At 31.9% G+C, this 22,538-nt stretch overlaps 1 protein-coding gene across 1 annotated transcript in view; it reads left to right on the forward strand.

The window, feature by feature from the left end:
- Pex16 (peroxisomal biogenesis factor 16) overlaps positions 1-22,538 on the forward strand; it is a 61,281-nt gene that overhangs the window by 9,967 nt on the left and 28,776 nt on the right. The window contains exon 3 of the mRNA XM_035361938.2: positions 12,174-12,307. Within this exon, the coding sequence (XP_035217829.1) occupies positions 12,174-12,307 (134 nt within the window). The remainder of the gene's footprint in view (positions 1-12,173; positions 12,308-22,538) is intronic.

Raw genomic sequence — 22,538 nt, forward strand, 5'->3', positions numbered from 1 at the left:
TGCAAAACTAACACTAACCAATTGGAGAGAATTGTTTAAATAACTTTGCCAGGTTGGCACAAAATAAAATAATACTATGCCGGTTTGACATTTTCACATGCCTCGTTGGTGATAACTATATAAACACCTTTGCCAGTTAGTCAATACAATGGAATTTTACCTACGTCAGTTTGACAATTTTACTAGCTATCTCCATGCCTGGTTGGCAATAACAAAAACAATTTTTGCCAGTTTGGCAATAAAATTTTTAAAATATATCATCTGTAATACGTCATTATGATGTTACTATCTACCACATGCGTGGATGGTGAGAACTAAGAAAAGACTTTTGCAAATTCTGCAGGACAGTCAAAAGTCGTTAATTCGGACACCCATAATCCGGACCTCAAAGCTACAAACTTTCTGCGCATGCGTCGCATTGACGCATGCGCGTAAGACCTTTACGGCTGCAAATATGTGTGTGCGCATGCACATAATACATTAACGCATGTGCGTTTAATGTATAACAGACGGTATAAACTAAGCTAAAATTATCTAATTCAGTTAATGTTGCAGATTGCGTTGATCTTCGAATTGGGTCTGGCTTATTATTTTTTGCAGACTGTTAGAGCAATTTTATAAAAGTAAGCTTGAACTTTCGATTATGTCAAATAGAATTTCCGGTATATATTTACTAATATGTAAAGGAACTACAAGGCGAAAGTATGTTTCGAAGTCCATTAAACAAAAAGTGGAATTGCTGCAAAAAATGGATAAAGGAATATCCTTCATTTCTCTAACCATTCCGAAATCTGTTTATCAATTTCACGCATAACTGCGGCGCCCGGGGGGGGGACGCCGCGGCGCGCAATGAATTGGAAGTTGATCTGTCAGCACTATCCTTATCTTCAGGGCAGATGTTTTTATTTTATTTGGCTTATAATTCTTTACTAAATGTAGTATTTCATCTCGATGTACTCCGTCTTTGGATTGATTTCATGATTAAATCAAATTCCTCGTCATTATAATTCACTTCCGATAGTGAAGAAAGTGACACAGAGGTTATTGAAAACGAAAAAATTTCGATTGAAACATTAGTCGGTATTCTCAACACAGCAATTATAGGACTTGAACAGCGGAACTTTGTAACTGAAGAAGAAATTATGTCTGTTTATAGAATTAAAGAGAAAGTATTATTACATAAAACGAAACAACTTACATTGAAAGAAATGTTTAATAAAGTAAACAAATAAATATTAAGCTTTTTTTTTTTTTTTTTTTTTTTTTTTTTTGTAAATTTTGATACTCTTTAGATCATAATTGTTCTTTATTTCATAAATTACGGTTTCATATTTTTAATTTTGTAATTTCTGCATGCCATCTTACCAGATTTAAACTGATGGTCTTTAATCCGGAAAAATCGATAATCCAGAATCGCCGAAGTCCCTATGAGTCCGGATTAATGACTTTTGACTGTATAATCAAATCACACTACATCAGTTTGACATTACTACTTAATTTTGTAGTAATGTCAAACTGATGTAACACTACTACTAATTAATTTATCTTCTTAGCAACAAATTCAAAAACTCAGTTAGCAGTTCTTTTTTTTTATATATAAATATCAAGATGGCTTACACATATCAATTATCAACATAAAAATTCAATACAAATAATAGTAAAGGCTAAATAATAATTTTAAATACTTTTTTACCACAAATATCAATTGTAATTCACCCCTAATATATTAAGCAACAGTTTAAACAAAAACTAACCCTATTTAGATATAATTCTGAAATGAAATACTAAAACTCAATAAACAATTTTTATGAAAACCAAAAGTTAATCTTATCTTCGGAGATTAGCAATATGCTGTTCTGACAATTATCTGCTCGGACGCAAGTTATAGAAACACAGAAGATAACCGTTGAATGATCCGCTTCAAAATCTGGCTTTAATACGGCAGATTTCTGACATCCATTTCACCTTGAAATAAACAAACTCGGCAATTGGTATTAGCAAACTTGTTCTCAAAATTTCAGCAATGTTTTGGGATTAGGAGACCAGCACCATCAAAATTGATAATTGCACTCCTAATTTCCGGTATCTTGTTGGAACCTCCAAATTTATAAGACTGTAATGTATTTTGCAGTAATTAACAAAATAACAGATAATCTTCTTAGTAAAACATAAATCTTATTTTTAGTTTATGGAGATAGATAATTTGAATGCAGTCTTTTAGTTACAATTTTTTTATGCATCTACTAACTGGTAAAAACTTCAGAATTCTAATCTTAAATCATTTCTTACGCTGCTGAGCAACAGTTATAGCATACAAATATGGCATTGCCACTTCAATAATAAATATAGTTATTTGTTAAATAACAAGATATTACAATATATATTTTATTTTTTACTTTCATCACTGCATAACTATCAACACATTACAGTGTGAGAAATGACTCGTGCAGTGATGTCTAAATATATTTTTTATATGTTCAATATTAGTAATTGAATACTAAAAAGCATGGTAACCTTTTATTTTGATATTACGATTGGCAATCATTACAGGCTTCAGCTAACACCACTGGAAAGTATTGTGCACATTGACAAGGAAAAATTCAATAGAGAGTAAAGTGCAGAATCACCCACTTATATGGTGCGCATCAATGTGTACATGGACAAAGTCAAGGGAGTGCGCAGTGTCAAGTTTGTGCAATTCTTTCATGTTTTTTCAAGTGAAACTAGGTCAATGTGTACATGGATACCGCGTTTGTGCAATTCTTTGACTTGTTATCTTCAAGTTGATGCAAAATAGCATCTGGTGAACTATGTTTCCGGGCTCCTGGGTTTAGACCCTATCCCAATATAGCTGCATAATTTTTTTTTCCATCGTTGTGCATAGCATGGGAAAGGCATAAGTGAAGATGAGGAATTTTAAGCAATACTTTAGTAGGTGATGAGGCATATCTTGTGAGAGTAATTATTAAAAGTCCGAATGATGAGTAGAAACGTTGTAGAGCGAGACGAGGAAAAATTGAAATATTCTTCAGAGTACTTCAGAGTTGCGAGTCTGAAGCTGAATGCGTTAGCTAGGTCTAGAGTCAGAAAGGAGTCAGGAATAGCAGGCGTCTGGTTGGCTTGGAGGAGAAGTCACCAGGGTAAGCAGATCAATAGCGTGCTAGGGAGGGGAGAGGCTAAGGCTCTTTTCAGTTCCATACAAATTTAGAAGGGAGATCTAATGGTAGGGGAATGGTGGAAAATTTATTAGCCTGCAAAAGTTAATATTTTAGCATTTAAAAGGTCCAAAGGGGCTTTGTCTTTGAAGGACTATTGTTTTTGTTTTGCGATTTTGCCGAATCACTTTTCAAACCGTTGCCACAAAGTATTATCGCCATCGAATTTTGAATGACATAATCCTCCTACGAATTTGGGCATGTGGAGGACCAAATTTGAAATTTGGAATTTGTTTTATTATCGATTTCATATTTTGTGAAATTTTAACGAATTTTTGAGTAACAAACTCAATGATTTAAAAGCGAGCAATGGGAACACTCTATGGGGGGAACCTTTTTATCTCCAGTGTGCAGAACTGTGCATCGGAAATTCTAAAGATATGCTCATTTTAAAATTATTTTGCGACATTGCTATTGAACTGAATTTTATGGTTTAAGTGCAAAGAATATGATCTTTAATAAATAAAGATAACACACAAAACGAAAAAAAAAAAAAAATGCCCCTTTGAACGTAATTTGAAATCTGAAACCTTTCAGACTTTATTTTCATTTTTTTTTTAAAAGAAATAATTTGGTAAACATTATCAATTTAAGGGAAAAAATAACATACTTAAGCAATTTGAATTATTAAGGGTTACATTAAAAAATGTAACACATTCTTCTTGAAACCTTTCTAATTTTTTGGTGCTATTCTTCTCCTCAAGTACACAGTAATCTGTTTTCACTTTAAAAATATATCAGGGAATTCTGGAGACTCGATTTTGTGCAATCCTTGGCAATCGCAGCTATCTAGGAAATTCATTTCCTCATTCTTCCCTTCAGAAAATTTTCAACAAACTTTTGTATTCCTGCACAGAAATTTTACCTATGTTACCATTACTGGAAAATTCCACAAGCTCATATTTTAAAAGCAAGTTTAAGGCAAAAAATAACACAATTTGTATTTATAAAGCTTTGGAACTTGGAATACATATGGAAATGGTGGCATTGCTGGACTGGAGGATTGCTATCAGCACGATTGCCAAGAATGATGTTTATGTGCGTGGTTGCCAGAGTTTAGCACATTCTGAAAATTCAGTAAGTTCTAGTAAGTTGGCTACATTAACGCATAAGTACCGATTTGCTATTCAGATGAGCTCAGGAAACAGAACCAGAGCTGGTGCAGTTGCACTGGGCTGCAAAATTTTTTGAATTTAGAGAAGCACCGAGTTATAAAATTAATGGATGGCAACATCTTTAGAATATAGGGAAAGCTCTGGGATGTAAAATTTAGGGGCGGCAAAAATTTTTAGAATTTTCTTAGGTGCTTAGCAGCAGAATTTCATAAACACTGGGCTGCAAAATGCAGATTTAACATTATCAGTGTGTGGTTGATGCAAGATAAAATGTTGCAGAATATGTCTTTAGTCACAATCACATTGACATTTCTCCAATAGTGTATAGTGAATGCTAGCTAGTAGTCACAAATTTGAAGGTTTTTCAGATATTGCAAATAAAAAGCAAAATTTTCCTGCTAACGGAATTTGTAAAAAAATGTAGAGAAGTATTAACAAGTTTAAATTAAAGATGATATAATGGAAATTCTTCTTAGTGATGATGGAAGTTTTTATACAGCATAGTGATAACAATATCCCATTTATCAGTTAACTAAAGGAGGGTGAAATCTGTAGTTTGATTCTAAAATACAGAAAATATTTCTACCCGATAATGAAGAAAATGGCAGAGAGGCTGGTGATTTTGATTCACAATTTAGTAGGAATTCTTGATGCTGCAGTTACTTGAGCAATCGAACTTTGTAACTGAAGAAGAAATTAAATCCATGTCATCTTGCTGGATTTAAACTAATGATATAATATCTGGAAAAATCCCAGATTCGTCATCACCAAAGTCCTGATAAGTCAGGATCTCTGACTTTATAGCATTGAGAGAAGCACATCAGATTGTATTTTATCTATCAAACATATTGAAAGATTCTAAAGTGGGTAATCTGGAAAGTTCTGCGGTTATTCAGATTGAATTTTTGATGTTTTCCTCTAATTATTTTGTTACTGTGAATAAGGCATGACCTTAAATTAAGCAGATGTTAAAATATGTTACTTTCTAATGATGTTCATAATTCTAGCGTGTATTGCTGCCTAAGTTTTGTGTCAGTGTAATACTAAGAACTTGGAATCAGAAAGTTCATTTTCAGCACATTATGCTGTATATGAAAAAAGTGCTAATTTTAATGATGTAGTTTGAAGGTGACTTTGAGAGTGTGAAGTTTTGAGCCTTGAAGATGATGGCTGTTCTGGGTGGTTAATGACGACTATCCCTTATCTCTGTTAAAGAAAGCTAATGGTGAAAATCCACATTGTATAGTTCAGGAACTATGAGGTAAACTAAATATTCCAAAAAGTACAGTACCTGATCGTTTAATGAAAGACTGGATATATAATCTGCTTTCATTTATGGGTACCTCATACTTTAACAGAGCAGAATACAGAGGGTGTTCACACATTTTTGTAATGATTTTCCAAAGATTTATATATAAACAAACCTTAGAATTTTATTTTCTAATATGTTCAGTCTGATAGCAATTTTGTTGAACTATCATATTACATCTTGATTTCCAAGATAAAAGTCCTTGTCTTTAAACATCAAGGTTGATTTTATTCCACTCCTCCTTCGCAATCTTCCAAATTCCATCCAATGTTTTGGGATGCCACTTATAAAGAGCTTGTTTTAAAAGTCTAGATCAGTGTTTCTCAAATTTATTTCTTCTACTGCCCCCTTTGAAAATCAATTATTTTTCATCACCCCCCATTTTTTATACACTCCTAAAACTTAAAAACCACAATTTCATTACTTTAATTAATTTAGTTATAGTGTGCTATATTAGTCGGTTCTGGTGTTTAAACTTACATACTAAACTAGAAATTTTTACCAGTGAGAGCAATTAAAATCCAACTTTATAATATTAATAATATATTTTCATCAAATTAAAAGAAACAATATAGATAGGTAATCAATTTTAGATTTTAAACTAATCTAATGGAATGGATGAATTTGATGATTTTTAACAAGTTTGTTGATATCAGGTTCGATTTTACTCAAAAACAGTCGTAAGTCGCCGCGTTTGGTAACTTGCAAATGATTTCTCTTTTTAGTAAGCAGTGTTGTCACAGCGCTAAATCCACATTCACACCAATATGACAATGGGAATGATATCAAAAATTGTTGAACGATCGACCACAATCCAAAGTACAACTGCGGAATTGACTTTTGTAGCCAAAATTGTTAGTAGCCATTTTTAAATTTACTTTTTATTTCCTCGTTCGTTGTCAGTTCTATAAGTTCTTCTTCCAGCTGGGGTGATATTGCTATGTTGACTTTTGAAAAAGGATCTAACACCCAGTCTGGTATTTCCAATTTCAAAATGTCCTGGAATCTTTCAATGAAATCACTGTGAAGATTTTCCAAATGTTGGCAGTAGACGAGCAAGTCATCGTTGTTGCAGGATACTGATAAATTGGGAAAATTATGGAACTCGTGTCTGCCGATATTCTTCTTGTGTAAGAGCAGCTTGGCTACGAAAGCAGCGACGATATTTTTTTTTTTATTAAGTTCAATCATCGCCTTGAAGTTGGAGATTCATATCATTAAACAATGTGTAAAGGTCTGTCAGGTATGCGATATCGTTCTCTGATGTGATGAATTTTTTGTGCAATGCTGTGTCTTTGTTTTCAAAGAACTCTATGACAGAGGCAAACAGATTGTAAAAACGAGTCAGACAATTTCCTTTTGATAGCCAAAGCACTTCTGTGTGAAAGATCAATCTGTTGAAATCTTCATCATTAGCAACACAAAGCTGATTAAATAATCTGTCATTTAAAGAGTTGTTTCGGATTTTATTGACTGCTCTGATGACATGTTGCAATGATTGAAACAGTCGTTCACTTAAATTTCTAGCAATAGTAAAGCAATAGCTATAAAGTTGCACATATTTTGCAGACATTTAACTTTCGGTTTGTTTATTCTCCCATCAATAAAATTCCGAGTTCCATACTCAAGGACCCCATTCCGGATATGAATTCTTGGGGTATTTATAAGATTCCTTGCCAGTGTGGTTTAATTTACATTGGCCAAACTAAGAGAGCCTTAAAATGTTGCGTCAAGGAACATGAGGCACATGTTAGAAAAAAGGAAAGACAGAAGTCTTCTGTTGCTTAGCATTGTTAGTCCGAAAATCACACTTTCAATTTTTCTGCTGCTAAAATTATTCAAAAAACATCTTCCATTGGAGAACTGGATTTTCTAGAGGCATTTCACATTCAAAAAAATCTTTCTGTTCTTGTTAACGATCCTAATTCCAATCCATCTTTGCTTTTGGCCTTTAAAGAAATTATGTTTTAGTTCTGGTTTCACCAACAGATGGCGCCATTTGCTTATTCTTGTCCAAGCTTTCTTATCTCATCTAATCATTATTTCCTATCTTGTTCATTTGTGGTTTTGCAGCTGAGGATGGTGGTTCGGTAAAAGCATCGAAACTAGTCCTGTGAAAATTTTGAAAATTAACGCGGATTTTTGTTGTTTGACTTCTGAATTAGTATTTATTCGGCATGTTATTGTGTCTTAATTATGGTTTCTCGTTTTGTGTCTGTCTCTAAATTTTTAGCAAATAAAAGTTCTTGACATATTTTTTCATCTTTAATGAACCTCACGTAAGACAACAACAATGCTTCATTGGTTGGTAAAGTGGACTCATCCAACTGAATTGAAAATTGACTAGTCTTCAGATGATTGCACAATGACTCTTCAATGTTTTCAGCCATTTCATCAACTCGTCTTTGCACAGAATTATTGTTCAAAGGAATTTTTCGAATTATATCTGCCGCCGGTTTATGGAGCACAGTAGTTATAACTTCTTTTATCACCGGCAAAATTAACGTTTCTCCGATGGTGTGTGGTTTACCTGTTTGAGCAATTAACAGAGAGATATTGTATGAAGCTTGAAGTCTGTCATCGTCTTGCTTAGCAGCCATCGAGAAAAGTTTCGATACACTTGGCTGAGCATTATGCTTCTTTTCTAGATCTTGAAAATAGGCTATATTTTTGCCCTTCGTATCTGGATGCATTTTATTTAAATGATCTTGAAGTCTTGAAGGCTTCATCGCTTCGTTTGAAAATGTTTTGAACAAAGAAGGCACAAAGGCAAAGATGGGTTTGTCGAATTTTCTATGAATCCATATTTAATATATTCTGCACTGTATTGCCATTTCTTCTTTTTTGCTTGCAACATGGCTTTTTTTTTTGCAAAAATATGTAAATAAGGTGTTGAACTTAAATACTCGTTTAAAGATAGCACGTGAAACCACTAATGAAAATATAAGAAAAATTACGAGCTTTTATATAGGATTTAAATACAGCAAGCACCAACAGGAATAAGACAAACATGCACAAACTCGTTTATCTCTTTATACGCTCAATCATACTGAGCAAGTTAGGACAAGTATCGATGAACCAGCCGATTGCTACCACGTACAATCCATTTTAGTATTGCAAAACCGCCACCTGTCGACGATTCTATTCTGAAAAAGGGCGATACGCTAAGATGGACTTTTTCCTCAGACCGGTTTTTCAGAAGCATGGAAGCACGCATGTTAAGTAAACATTTCTCTTTTGTCTCTACCCTATTTTGATGAACTCGAAGCAGACCTGACGCATGCGTAAAAGCGCTGAAGGTTTCTCCAAACGAAAACGGACAGTACGTCTATGAAGCACAACATCGTAAGTGCACCGGCTCCTGCAGTTAGTCTTTTCCCCCGGAATGTTTGCCACATTTGGCGATTCATGCATTTACACAGCTGTATGCTTTTCGTCATTTTACAACATACGCGCATACGGCGTGTGGGCTATCCTATGAAATCTATGTTAAGTACAGTCAAAAGTCGTTAATTCGGACACCCATAATCCGGAATGATCTATAATCCGGACCTCAAAGCTACAAACTTTCTGCGCATGCGTCACGTTCACGCATGCGCACAGGTGTTTAATAGTGCGCGTAAGACCTTTATGTCTGCGAATATGTTTGTGCGCATGCGCGTTTAATGTGTGACGGAGGTATAAGCTAAGCTAAAAATTCAGTTAATGTTGCAGATTGCGTTGTTCCTTAATCTTCGAATTGGATCCGGCTTATTATTTTTTGCAGACTGTTAGAGCAATTTCATGAAAGTAAGCTTGAACTTTCGATTATGTCAAATAAAATTTCCGATATATATTTACTAATATGTAATTTGTATCTACAAAGCGAAAGTATGTTTTGAAATCCGAAATCTGTTTATCAATTTCACACTGTGGATTGGAAGTTGATCTGTCAACACTATCCTTATCTTCAGAGCAGATGTTTTTATTTTATTTGGCTTATAATTCCTTACTAAGTCTAGTATTTCATCTCGATGTACTCCGTCTTTGATATGATTTAAATCAAGTTCCTCCTCATTATAATTCACTTCCAATAGTGAAGAAAGTGACCCAAAGGTTATTGAAAACGAAAACATTTCAATTGACAAATTAGTGGGTATTCTCAACACAGCAATTATAGGACTTGATCAGCGGAACTTTGTAACTAAACAAGAAATTATGTCTGTTTAATAGAATTAAAGAGAAAGTATTATCACATGAAACGAAGCAACTTACATTGAAAGAAATGTTTAATAAAGTAAACAAATAAATATTAAGCTTTTTCTTTTTGTAAATTTTGATACCCTTTAGATCATAATTGTTCTTTATTTCATAAATTACGGTTTCATATTTTTAATTTTGTAATTTCTGCATGCCATCTTACCAGATTTAAACTGATGATCTATAATCCGGAAAAATCGATAATCCGGAATCGCCGAAGTCCCGATGAGTCCGGATTAACGACTTTTGACTGTATTTTAAGTTTTTATACCATCATACAGGGTAGATATAAACTAAGTATTCGTTATTGTATAGTAGGTAGATTTTAATTCTAGTGAAATTTAAAATCTAAAGTAAATCAAATTACAAATCTACCATCGCCCCCCCTAACCCACGTCAACGCCCCCCCCCCATTTTTTTCTGGGCCCCTTAACACCCCCCTCTAGGTCTCAAACACCCACAAGGGGGCATAATTGCCCACTTTGGAAAAGACTGGTCTAGATGCACAGTAATACACAGGAGACAAATCAGGGGATTTGGGTGGGATGCATTTAAATGGAATAGTTTCAATTCCGGTTTCATTTCTCATTTTTTTCAAAAATAGAGCAGTCGATTTAGAGCTATGGCTTGGAGCCTTAACCTGATGGAACATAACACAGTGAAGTTTGTTTGGATAAAGAGATGGAATTTCTTCTTTAAAAATTGGTGTTAAAACATATTTCTGATAGTAATCCAAATTAATTTCGACATATTTCTTTTATTTATTTATTTATTTATTTTCCATTATAAGAGAATCCAGTAATAGTCGTAAAACCTTTAGAAAAACTTTCTTCAGTTTCTCTGAACCAACATATTAAGTCTTTTTTTTTTCCTCTTTTTTGGTAGTAAATCAATCTTTTTCTATTACAATCATATAATTATATCCAAACATTATCAATTGTAACTATATGTTTCCATTTTTCACTTGCAAAATAATTTTCACACAGCAATCTGCACATGGTCTTATGCTGAGAAACATATTTCAGCATTAGGCAATGAACAATGTGTTTTTTGTTTTGATTAGCTTTAAATCAGATTTTATAATTTTGTTCACAGTTCCTGTACAGATATTTAAAGATTTTGCAATAGCTCTTTGAGGGAGTCGGCTGGATTAACCTTTAAAACATGAGATGCGATTTAACAAAAGCTGTACATACTTTTGTTGGATGTGCATTTTTTGCCTTTTTACCCAGTCAAATGTAAATTCCTTTCATATTAATTATGTCACTTATTTTGCATATAGAAGTATTAAAGCTGTGCTTTTCACATCTTTTTTTAATAGTTGAATAAGAGTATTTCTCTTCAGACAGTGCAAAAATATAGCTTTCGACCCATTGTTTATTTTCCAGTGACATTTTAAAGAAAAGAATATTTTTATCCTGCAGACAATAATTAAACCTTATTCCAGTTTGATGCTAGTCTTGTTTGTATTTAAAAATTAATATTTAAATTCCTGGAGGAAATCAAAATTGTTACAAAAATGTGTGAACACCCTCTGTATGCTTGCATGGGATTCTTTGCTAAAAAGAAATAAAGAGGCTCCTTTTTCGAAACAGCTTATTACTGAATATGAGATGTGAATACTATACAATAATTTTTGAAAAAATAAATGAATAAATAAAAAGATCATGGGGTGAGCCTAAAGGATTTTCTTTAGTTTCATTGAGAGGAGTCTGCATCCCAAAAAAGGTAAGTTTTGCATATGGTGGGATTACAAAAAAAAAAAAAAAAAAAATATATCCAGTACTACTACTTTTTCATGGCTCCTGCATTAAACTGCATGAAATCATAATACCGTACAAAGTTTCTGATCTGATTAACTAACTAAAGTATTATTATTATTATTGTAAAAGCATTTTTGCTAAATGATTTGATGAACTTTATTATCACTTCCTGTAATAGCCATTGTGCATATATTTTTTTTTTCTTAATGTATAACTTATATGCAATACTGTTCATATGGTCTTTTTTTTTTTTTTTTTTTTTTTCAATGACTTAGTTTAATCATTATAAAAATTAGAATCATGGAGTGATTCATTTCATGGGAGCAGGAGTTGTGTCTATTTTAATTAACAAGTTTTTTATTGTAGTTAGTTCGTTTATTATTTAAAGAGCTGAATGTGAAAAGTTATAATTTTGCAAATAGAAACTTCATAAACAAAAATAATAACCAGTTAGAAAACTGAATGATTTTAACTAATTAACTTTTATGCTTTTTTAAATAAATAATGATATGTTTATTTACATATGTTTTAGAATGTTGCTGTTGAAAAATTGCAGACGCTTTTAGCTTTGATAGAATATTCTGAAGTATTCGCTGAAGTTGCTGCTCGTCGAATCAGTGGATCTAAAGGAAAATGGCTTGTAATTGCATCAATACAATTTATAAAGTCAGTTATTACTTTTATATGATTTTTAATTAATACTACAAAAAATTTATATTGACAATTTAAGTATTTGATTAATCTTCCAATTTCATATGAACTTTGTACTGCAACTCTGCCTATTTACATTTGCAAGTATCACACATTTTCCTGTTCTTCCCTTTATTTATAACAAGAAGAACCAGTATATTCAGAGTATATAATCATTCTCCAACCTTTTTCATTGTCATTTGTTTAAAGGCATTTTTATTTTCATTGTAGTAAACATACAGAGGATAATATTTAATATTTTTATGCATTTACATCTTATGTAATGTATGATTCACACATTTTTTAAAATCAGAATGCAGTAGCAAGCTGCAAAGAAATGCCTGTATGTGTAGTACTTCTGGATGAGATTTATGTAATTTAGGCTCAGAATAAACATTTAGATATTTTTTAGAATTATGGTGCATATTAATAATAACTACACTGCTGGCCATTAAAATTGCAACACCAGGAACAAATGATGTGACAAACGTCAAAAATCATGTGAAAAGAAGAAGTTGGGCTATACAAATGATTATTATTTCAGAGCGTTTAGATAACACAGAAGGGAGAAACGACATCTTGAGCACTGCATAAAAGAAAAGTTCCACTCATTCAGAAAGTGCTTTGTAAGGTTAGAGTTTGCTGAGGATATCATGTTAGGCTTCAAATAAGAAGACGAAATGCTTACCAGCAGGTTTTGAAATTTGTTAGAGTCAGGATTGTTACCTATTGAAAGTGTAGCTTATCGTTCTCTGATATCACCAGTCGCACTGGTCAACATCCAGCCACTGTCATGTGAATATGGAATCAATGAATTGCTGAGGTTCAAACTGAACAGCATGCAGGATCTCAATACCCTCTCATGAATAACATCATAGAGGACACACAAATTGTGAGGTCAGCCGTGCAAAACCGTATGACCACATCATGGACCATTTTTCAAGAAATGGGCATGTTTGCAGCACTCCTAGTAGCACTTTTAAGGTGCGTCAATGTTTGCAGCAGCATGGACTAACAGCAGGGTGACCATTACTTCAGCTTCTGTTGACAATGTAACATAGAGAGAGATGGCGACTCTGGTGGGCCAAACAACAAAGCTGGGTACAGGAGTGGCACAATGTCACCTTTTCAAATGAGTCCCGGTTCTGCGTGCAGTATTCTGATGGCCATATACATGTCTGGAGTGTTCGAGGTGACCACACGTTGCCTGCTTACATTTGATATTGGCATGGGGGCCCTGCACCTGTTGTGATGGTTTGGGAAGCCATTGGGCACACGACATGCACATCTCTAGTTCAGATTGATGGTAATTTGAACACAGATGGGTAAATTTCTGGAATCTTATGTCCAGTGGTTGTGCCCTATCTTCGAGGCTCCCGTTTGCCATGTTCAACAAGATAATGCAAGACTACATGTTGCATGTCATGTTCCTCGATACATAGGGTATTCGATTGCTGCCCTGGCCTGCATGAGATCTGTCACCCAAGACTGGCCCGCCACCCCTCACCATCTAATATGGTTGATGAAGCGTGACAATGACTTGAAGCAGCATGGAATGAGTTGCACATTTCTGTCATCCAAGCCGAGCTTGATTCCATGACTAATTGGATAAGGGCTGTTTTAGCTGCCAGCTATGGCAGCTGTTTCTACTAATTTCGCAACCCTGTAAACCTCCAAAATGCTTACAAATTTAATCATTTTGTCTTCATGCCATATTCTTTACATGCAATAAATATCTTTTTTGTATATACTTTCCTTCATGGTGTCGCAATTTTAATGGCCAGTAGTTTATTTAACAAAATGTGAACTTATTTCAAATGAAATATGAAAACCAATGCATATTTATGTGGGCTATGTACCTCATCATTTATACTATTAAAATCTGTATGCATCTGTTTGTGGCATTATCTCCTCCTGGAACAGTGGGAAGTTGAGCTTTGAGAGAAATACCCCCAGATTCTGAAAATTTGTGGGTCATTATTTCAATCATTATCATCTTCTAACAACTTAATTCAGCCAATATATTAACTAAAAACTCTGACAATGCTTATTTTTGCACTAATTTTTCTGAATGGCAACAGTCTTGCATGCTGGCAATAAAAATCTACTTTATTTCCAGAAGTATTGCCACTGCTCACTTTCAAATTGTACACTTTGCTAATAAAAATTTATAAGTTTTACAAAATATGAAATAAAAATAGCATTGCCAAATATTAAATATGTTATTATAATATAATGTCATATTCTGATGTTTTAAAAAGCACACAAATGCAAGTGATGTCATTGTATGTTGAAAGTTTTCCTGAATAACTAAATAGATGCTATTGGCAGAATTTTTATTTTAGATTAAGATAATTGACTTGGTATGTTATTGCAACATTAATTATTTTATTGATATTGAGAAAATGTTATATTACATTACATTGAAATTATAACTTCATACATATTAACCTGAAGTTTCAAAAGTTTTTGTTTCCTGGTTTGCCAATAAAAACATTATTTATGAATTGGTTGTAGCTTGCAAAGAATGAACTGATTTCATTCATACTGAAATGTTTTTTTATACATTTGCTTTTCAAGGGTACGTAGAACTTGTAAATTTTGCTTTGGCTGCAGCCCGCTAGTAAGTAATGAATAATTGGATATTGCATATGTTTACATTTTTGCCATTTTCCATTTAAATTTTTGATCATGTAATAGTTCTAGAATGTTATTGAAATGAAATGACATAAAAGTTGATTGTAGCTTTTATGTTCAAATAGTTACTATTCAGGACAATATCAAATGGTTAGAAAGACATAAGAATTTTTTTTCCCCTTCAATAATCTAATTGAAAATGTTTTTATTGGGAAGTTTCCTCTGAGTTGGCACTCAATTCCGTATGGATGTATACATATATCGCGGTTGGAAACCAGCTCAGTGGTTTTAACCAGTTGTGTTTCAATATTTTTGTTGAAATCATGAAGTGTTATATGATAAACATTTGTATTACATGATAAACATATTGGGCTCTATTTTGTATATGCCTGAAGAAATGCTACTTTGGTCACTAAATTTTTTAAAGAACACAGATGTGAGATTTGATGTCTGATCATGGATTATATTATAAACTTATTAGATGTAAAATATTTTTATTTGCTCTTTTTTATTACTTAAAGGAAGTTTTGAGAAAAATGAATGCAGCCTTATGTGAATAAACGGCGCTAAATTCTTGCAGAGGTCAAAATGGAATTTTTTGCCAAAGCAAGCTGAAACTAATGACCGAGGTAACCATAGCGGCACAGCATTAGGATTTAAATAGCATGACACATTAAGCTATGAACATCATCTGGAATAGTGGAGAATGAAAAAAGACTTCGTAAGGGTCTATCAGCTTTTTTCAAAGCAGAAAGAAAATACGTTTGGTGATCATCTTTTGGGGGGGGCTGTGTTGCGTTGGTAATATTTTTATTTATGTTTTATCTAGGAATTTTGATTTGCCTATTCAGTATCGAACATTATAAAATTTTTACGACATTAAAAGTAGTAGGAGTGGTAAAATGAAATTATAGCTCAATCATATTATAGTCAAATCGTATTATAGTAGTTTTTGCGTGAGAACTTAAGATGACCAACTCTCAAAATGATCAGTCTTTTTGAAAGTATACATAAAACAATGCTTTGGATATCATTTCTTTTAAACAATCATCTTCATAGAAAACAAAATCTTTTGCAAATGTTGAAGATTGTCTTAGAAAGAGGGTTTAATCCATTCTGTAAATTTCTTCAGTTTCTTTTCTTGAAAAAGTGAGAAGGAAACTTTAGCATTTAGTAACTGAAAGTGAGCAGAAAATTAATGCAATTTATAGCACTTAATAGAAGTTTTAAACTTACATAGTTAATTAATTAAGGTCATAAATAAATTAATCTTTCTTATATAAAGATTTACTGATAATTTTTCATGAAAAATATATTCTTAAAAAATTTAGAAGAAGGAAGGTGTGTAAGTGCATGAGATTGCCTCTATTAAAATTGTTTATTTAATTGTCATATTATTTTCTTTCATGTCTGTTAATATGATATTATTTTAATGAAAAGTATATGTTTTGGTTCTGTTTATTTTTAAAGTGCCGTTAGCATTTTCATGTACAGCGTGCAGTCAGTTATTTGGATGTCAATTTGTTAGTTATGTCATAAAATGAAAGTCAGGTTGGTAGTTATGATTCAAATTGTTTATTCCAATTTTGATGAAAATTGTTCCAAATGATATAATCCTAGAATTTCGTCTTACAAATAATAAAAATTCTTCAACATATGATTTAAACAAATTTCTAGATTTTTTCCAGTTAGAAGTAGAATTGCAAAAGAAAATTGGTTTTTTTATCTTTTCCATGGAAACGAAGGTGGAAATGGAGAGTATTAACAGACATCCGCTGGGTGCCAAAGCATAAGCAAATAATCATCACCACACCTGAATTTGTGGCAGTTGCCGTGTCAGATTAAAAGTGCATTTTTTTCCTTCCACAGAATCACGTACTGTGTTCAGAGTTAATAAAAGAAAAATGTATTTGAAACAAAAAAATGATTAACATTTGGGACCTGCCTACTACAAAAGAGCATGCTGTTAAATATTTCCAAAGTTATGGAATCTTACCGGCCTCAAAAAAATATGTTAATGGCCACGAAATGATGCCTAAGGAAAATAATTTCTTTTACAGTATATCTCCTTAATAAAAAATAATGGAAATTTTTAATGAAAAATTAAATATAAATGGATGATAATATAATAAATTTGAAAGAAAAATAATAATAGAACTTTTTTATTGTATTTAATAATATTTATTGGTTTTTTTTTTTTTTTTTTTTTTTTTTTTTTTTTTTTTTTTTTGGTTTGACACGATTGGAGGCTGTTTTTTGTGCCTTGCATCTAAACACATAAACACAGAATTTTGGAATACTGGCATCGGCAGACTAAAGTTTGTAAACTTTGCATAGATAAACATTTGGAAGCCATATGTGTTCAGTGCAACAGTTAAAGTATATAAAGACTAATAAAAAAGGTATTTCATCAATTTCGAAAAAGGATACATAAACTAGGAGCAGAATGGTGAAATTGTTTCGGCCTTTTCACATTGTGTAAATAATACAAAACTTGTACAGACTTGCAGGATAAATGTTAAAGCAGCTAAGGAAAAAGTGCTTATTAGACTTCTCTTGGCTAGTGGAAATATCAAAAGTTTTTTTAGGTTCAAATTAATGAACAAGTTAAACCTTGAAGTCGTAAGAAAAGAGAAGTACTTTTGGAAACACCTCATCAATTTGAAGGGATTATGTTGTGGTTAAATTAAGTGTTGATTAGAAATAATTAGGCAAAACAGACATTTAAAAAATTGGATACTCTTAGATTCTCCTGATAGCAAAGAATCCGTTGTCATTTTAATTGGAGGAGATTATTATTACACCATCGTAATGAAACACATCAAATTCTTAAACAAGAACCTTTTGTGGCAGTGGAAATTATTCTTAGCTGGTGCCTCCAAGGGTGAAAAGGTGACGATAATGGCTTTTCAACTTTCAGTGTAGTTGTGGGGGGAAGATTTGATTTCTGAAAAAATAACATAGTTCTGGAATTTGGAAAATTCAGGCTTGTTAATAAGAAGGAGAACTTTGATTGAACTGAAAATGAAGTCATCGAATATTTTTAATCAAATGTAGTGTATCAAAATCTTGCTACAAAGTTAGATTGCCGTGGAAACATGACACATCAGCTCTAAATTATAATTGGGCAAATGCGGAACAAAGAATCAGTCTACTTACAAAATAATTTGGAAAATATTCCTAATCTATTTTTTAAATTTTTAGAAGATAAATTAAAGTAAAATGTTATTGAAGCAATAACAGACATTTCAAATAAAGAGGATTTCATATTTTGGAAGTTATGTGCAAGAATCAAGCTAGAAGCAAATTATGTATTGTTTACAGTGCATCATGAAAGTGAAAGCAATTTTGTCATGTTGCCATCAATTCTGTATGCATTCAATCCATTGTAAAACCTACCTAATGTATACATGTATATATAATATTGCAGACTTTAATATAATTATGTTATAATATTGATGTCATAGAATGCTGATCTGTAATGAAGAGACTTGACAGCCAAGGCAGATTAAATATTCATTTTAATTTTAGTAAACATTTGCAGGCACAAATACTTGTCACTCTAATCATGCCTCTTTCAAGCATTTTACATTTTTAATAAATTTGTGGTAAGAAGAGAAGCAGCAGGTAACAGTCTGTTTAGCCAAAGTGCAGAAAGCAAGTGCCTTGTGTTCAGGATGAAATCTTAATTCAGAGTGATTTAGTTTTGTTTTTGATGTATCTGATTGGACAATTAAAAATGCTGTAAAATTATTAATGGCTGTTTGAGTTTTAGTCACCAGCATTATGCAAGAGTCATATGACATAAATTAGTCTCAAAATGACACAGTTCAGCAAACATTGTTACTGTTTATAGAAAAGAGAGGGTAAATACCCAAATTAAAAATTAAGCATAAACCTTTACTGCTAACTCCAGTGGATGAAGTATATGCAAAAGTTTAACAACAAAAAATAAAATGTAATGTTCTGTCAGCGAAAAGTAAAAGCCGTTCTGAGTTTGGACCAAGGTTAGTCAAGAATGATTGGGTGCATCATAAGTTTGAAGTATTGTGTGGGAATTTTCTAAAACAACATTAAACATCATTTTCTAGTGTACAACATCTAAGTTATTTGTTCGTCATTGTGGAAGTGAAATACCAATAGTGAAGTGACCACAACATAGTGAAGTTTGGTGAAATTGTTCATTTCAAATTTCTGATATTTTTATACTTTTCCGATCACAGTGTGAAAGATATTCCATGCCTCAGTCAACAAATTAAATATCCAAAATTGCTTTCGGCTCTTCCATTGAATAAAGAAAGTCACATTCGAGATTAAAAAATATGCTGGAAGTCTGCATGCTACAAAATTTTGAGTTTCTCCTCTTCATGTTTATATCATAAGTAATGGTACTTTTCAGTTATCTTGACCAGACTCAGGAATATATATATGTATCTATGTGCATATAGGTGTATGCATGCAATACATTTCTGAACCTGGTCCCAATAACAGAAGAGTACCTAAACAACTTACTCAATAATTGGGTTTATTCTGAAAGTTGAGTATGTAAAGTTTTTTTTCTTAGAATATTTGTTTTTAAACAAATGAACCAATGATTGATGAAAATATTAATTTAAAATTTGTTGGTATCAAAAGTTTAATTTTAAGTAATTTTGAATTTATAAGTAAGTAATTTTAGTGTTTCATGATTTATTGATAAAATTTTTAATGTTTTTAAAGGGTTGCTCTTTTTTTTTTTTTTTTTTTTTGAAAAAATTTTAAATGAGAACAAGATTTTAGACTTTAAAGATGTCCCAAGCCAAAATTGTTTCTGTACATAAAGCCAAATTTAATATCCAAGATTTGTTGGGAGAAACCTTGTCATTCTATATCTGCGAATGCGTCAAAATATATAGTTGGAATGCTATTAAAAGAGAACATTTTTCCAGTTCAGAACATGTTAACTTTGATAAGTTTCTTTCAATCACTTACAGTAAATTTAAAAATATTGATAAGTTTTTCCTCCAGAAATTAAAATTAGGTTCTAAATTTAATATAAGTAATAAAATTCTTATTAAGTCCTTGATCCAGGGTTTGCCAAAGCAATATCATATGTTACTGTCCGTTCAAAATGTAAGTTCACCTCAAAGTTGGATTTCCCTAGCAAGAAAATGATTTCCCACTTCAAATTCACCTGAAGTCCGACTAATGCACCCAGGTTTGCTGTTCCTAGGCAAAATCCTTGTCCATTTTTTAATTACCCAAGATATCCTACTTTGAGAATTATTTTACTATTCTACCTTAGGTCTCATTTGCCTCATAATCCAGTCTGGAGAAATGTTCAACTATCACCATTGAGATATCTGAATTCTTAGTATCCTGCCTTAAATTATCATTAACCTCCATTCTATCTAAATCAAACATTACCTAAAAAGTGACAGTATTTTAAATTATAGTTACATATTTTTATCTTATATATATGTATAAAATTATTATAATTAAAAAGATGGAAAACTGTCTTTGCCATGCACCTTGTTCTTTGAGTCTCATTTTATTTTGATTTCAGTGACTCATTTTATTTGGATTTCTTTGTTTAAAATGAAATTGTAATTAAATTTTTACTTTTTCTTTACTTTAACACAAAATTGTGGTACTGGAATTTTCATAATGATGTCTTGTTTTTAATGGCATTTGTCTTATGGATGTTTTACTTATTGTTGCTTTGCTTTTTTGAATTATGCTTTTCCCTCATTAACTCAATATTTACAAAACTTCTATTTAGGCATGAAATTAATTTATTGATATATACAGTACAAAGTTCGTAATCCGGACGTCCATTATCCGGAATAATCTATAATCCGGACCTCTAAGCCACAAACTTCTTTTTTGTATGCTTTACGCATGTGCATTATGCGTTTATGCATGTGTGTTTAATGTATAATGGACAGTATAAGCTAGGCTAAAATTATCTTTGGTACTATTCAGTTTCGAGGGCTGTAAAAAAATTGCAGCGAAAATGTACACGCAAAAACGCCAATTCTAGCAAACGCGCCCATTTAACAGCGCGCCAAATCTAGCATGCGCAGTGATTTCAGATTGCTTAAGTTTATATAGTTCTATATTTCTTAAGACGCCATTGAAATACCAGTTTAATTTTGAAATTCTTTTTTGATTTTAAATCCTTTTTTGATATCCTATGAATTTAACAATTTGAGAATTGCCCATGACGAAAACTCGGCAATAGAATTTTGGATAAAGTGCAGAATCACCCACTGCTTAACGCATTTTTAGTGAAATAGCGATGCAGGCATTCATTCAGTTATGTTTAGCAATTTTTATATAAATTATAATAATGATTTGAAATAGTTATTTACTCTTATGCTTCCATTCAGTCATGTTTAGCCCTTTTTCATATAAATTATAATAATAAAAAAGTATTATATGAAATTAACCTTTCATCTAAATTAAAACATCAATCTTAAATAGTTATTTACTACTATTATACTTCCTTTCTTGCTGCAATTATTAGGGTTGCCGCAATTCTTTTTGGCAGCATTGGCATCAACAATAGTTTGGCGATTTTTTATGGCCCTCGAAACCGAATAGTACCTTATCTTTACTGATTCTGAGGCATTTCAGTTAATGTTGCAGATTGCGCTGTTCCTTAATCTTCTATTTGGATCTGGCTTATTATTTTTTGCAGATTGTTAGAGCAATCTTATAAAAATTAAGCTTGAACTTTTGATTATGTAAAAAAGTTTCCAGTTCTGGAACTGCCAAAGGCTCTACAAAGCATGTTTCGATGTACCGCTTCCGAAGTATTAGCACAAAAAACGAAGCAACTTAAACAACTTACATTGAAAGAAATGTTTAATAAAGTAAACAAATAAATATTAAGCTTTTTTTTTTTTTTTCTAAATTTTGATACCCTTTAGATCATAATTGTTCTTTACTTCATAAATTATGGTTTCATATTTTTAATTGTATAATTTCTGCATGCCATTGTACCAGATATAAATTGATGATCTATAATCCGAAAAAAAAACCCTAATCCAGAATCGCCAAAGTCCCAACGAGTCTGGATTAAAGACTTTGTACTGTATTAATTTTATTATTATTATTATTATATTATTTATTATTATTATTTAATATTAATTTTATTTCTAGGATATTTGTAGGTACTTAAGATGAAAAAAATAAATTAATAAAGGCATCCAGAATTTGCTCAGCAAGGAAGTGTAAGAAAATTATCTATAGAACATAAAATTTAGAATATCTATTTAAAAATTAATGTTTGTTACATCAAAATTATATAGAGTATAGTAACCTGCATTATGCACTATAAAGTGAATTTAAATCAGTTCCAATTTCTTTTGAAAGCATGTTGCCAAGGCATGGAAACCTCTCGGAAATTGTAGTTTTTCCATATTTCAACTTTCACAACAATACTTGTGGAACTATCTTCTTAAGAATAAGAAATTATTATATTGTTCAAATTTTATGTCATAGAAAATCTTATTTTTTTTTACTCTCTTAGTCGAAATTTTATCTATGTGTTTTGGAAAGATTTTTTACTTTAACTGTTTGCATA

Source organism: Stegodyphus dumicola, chromosome 2, assembly GCF_044657685.1.
Source record: "Stegodyphus dumicola isolate Sdum_Otavi_A_Nest chromosome 2, ASM4465768v1".
In the NCBI taxonomy this organism is placed as follows: Eukaryota; Metazoa; Arthropoda; class Arachnida; order Araneae; family Eresidae; genus Stegodyphus; species Stegodyphus dumicola.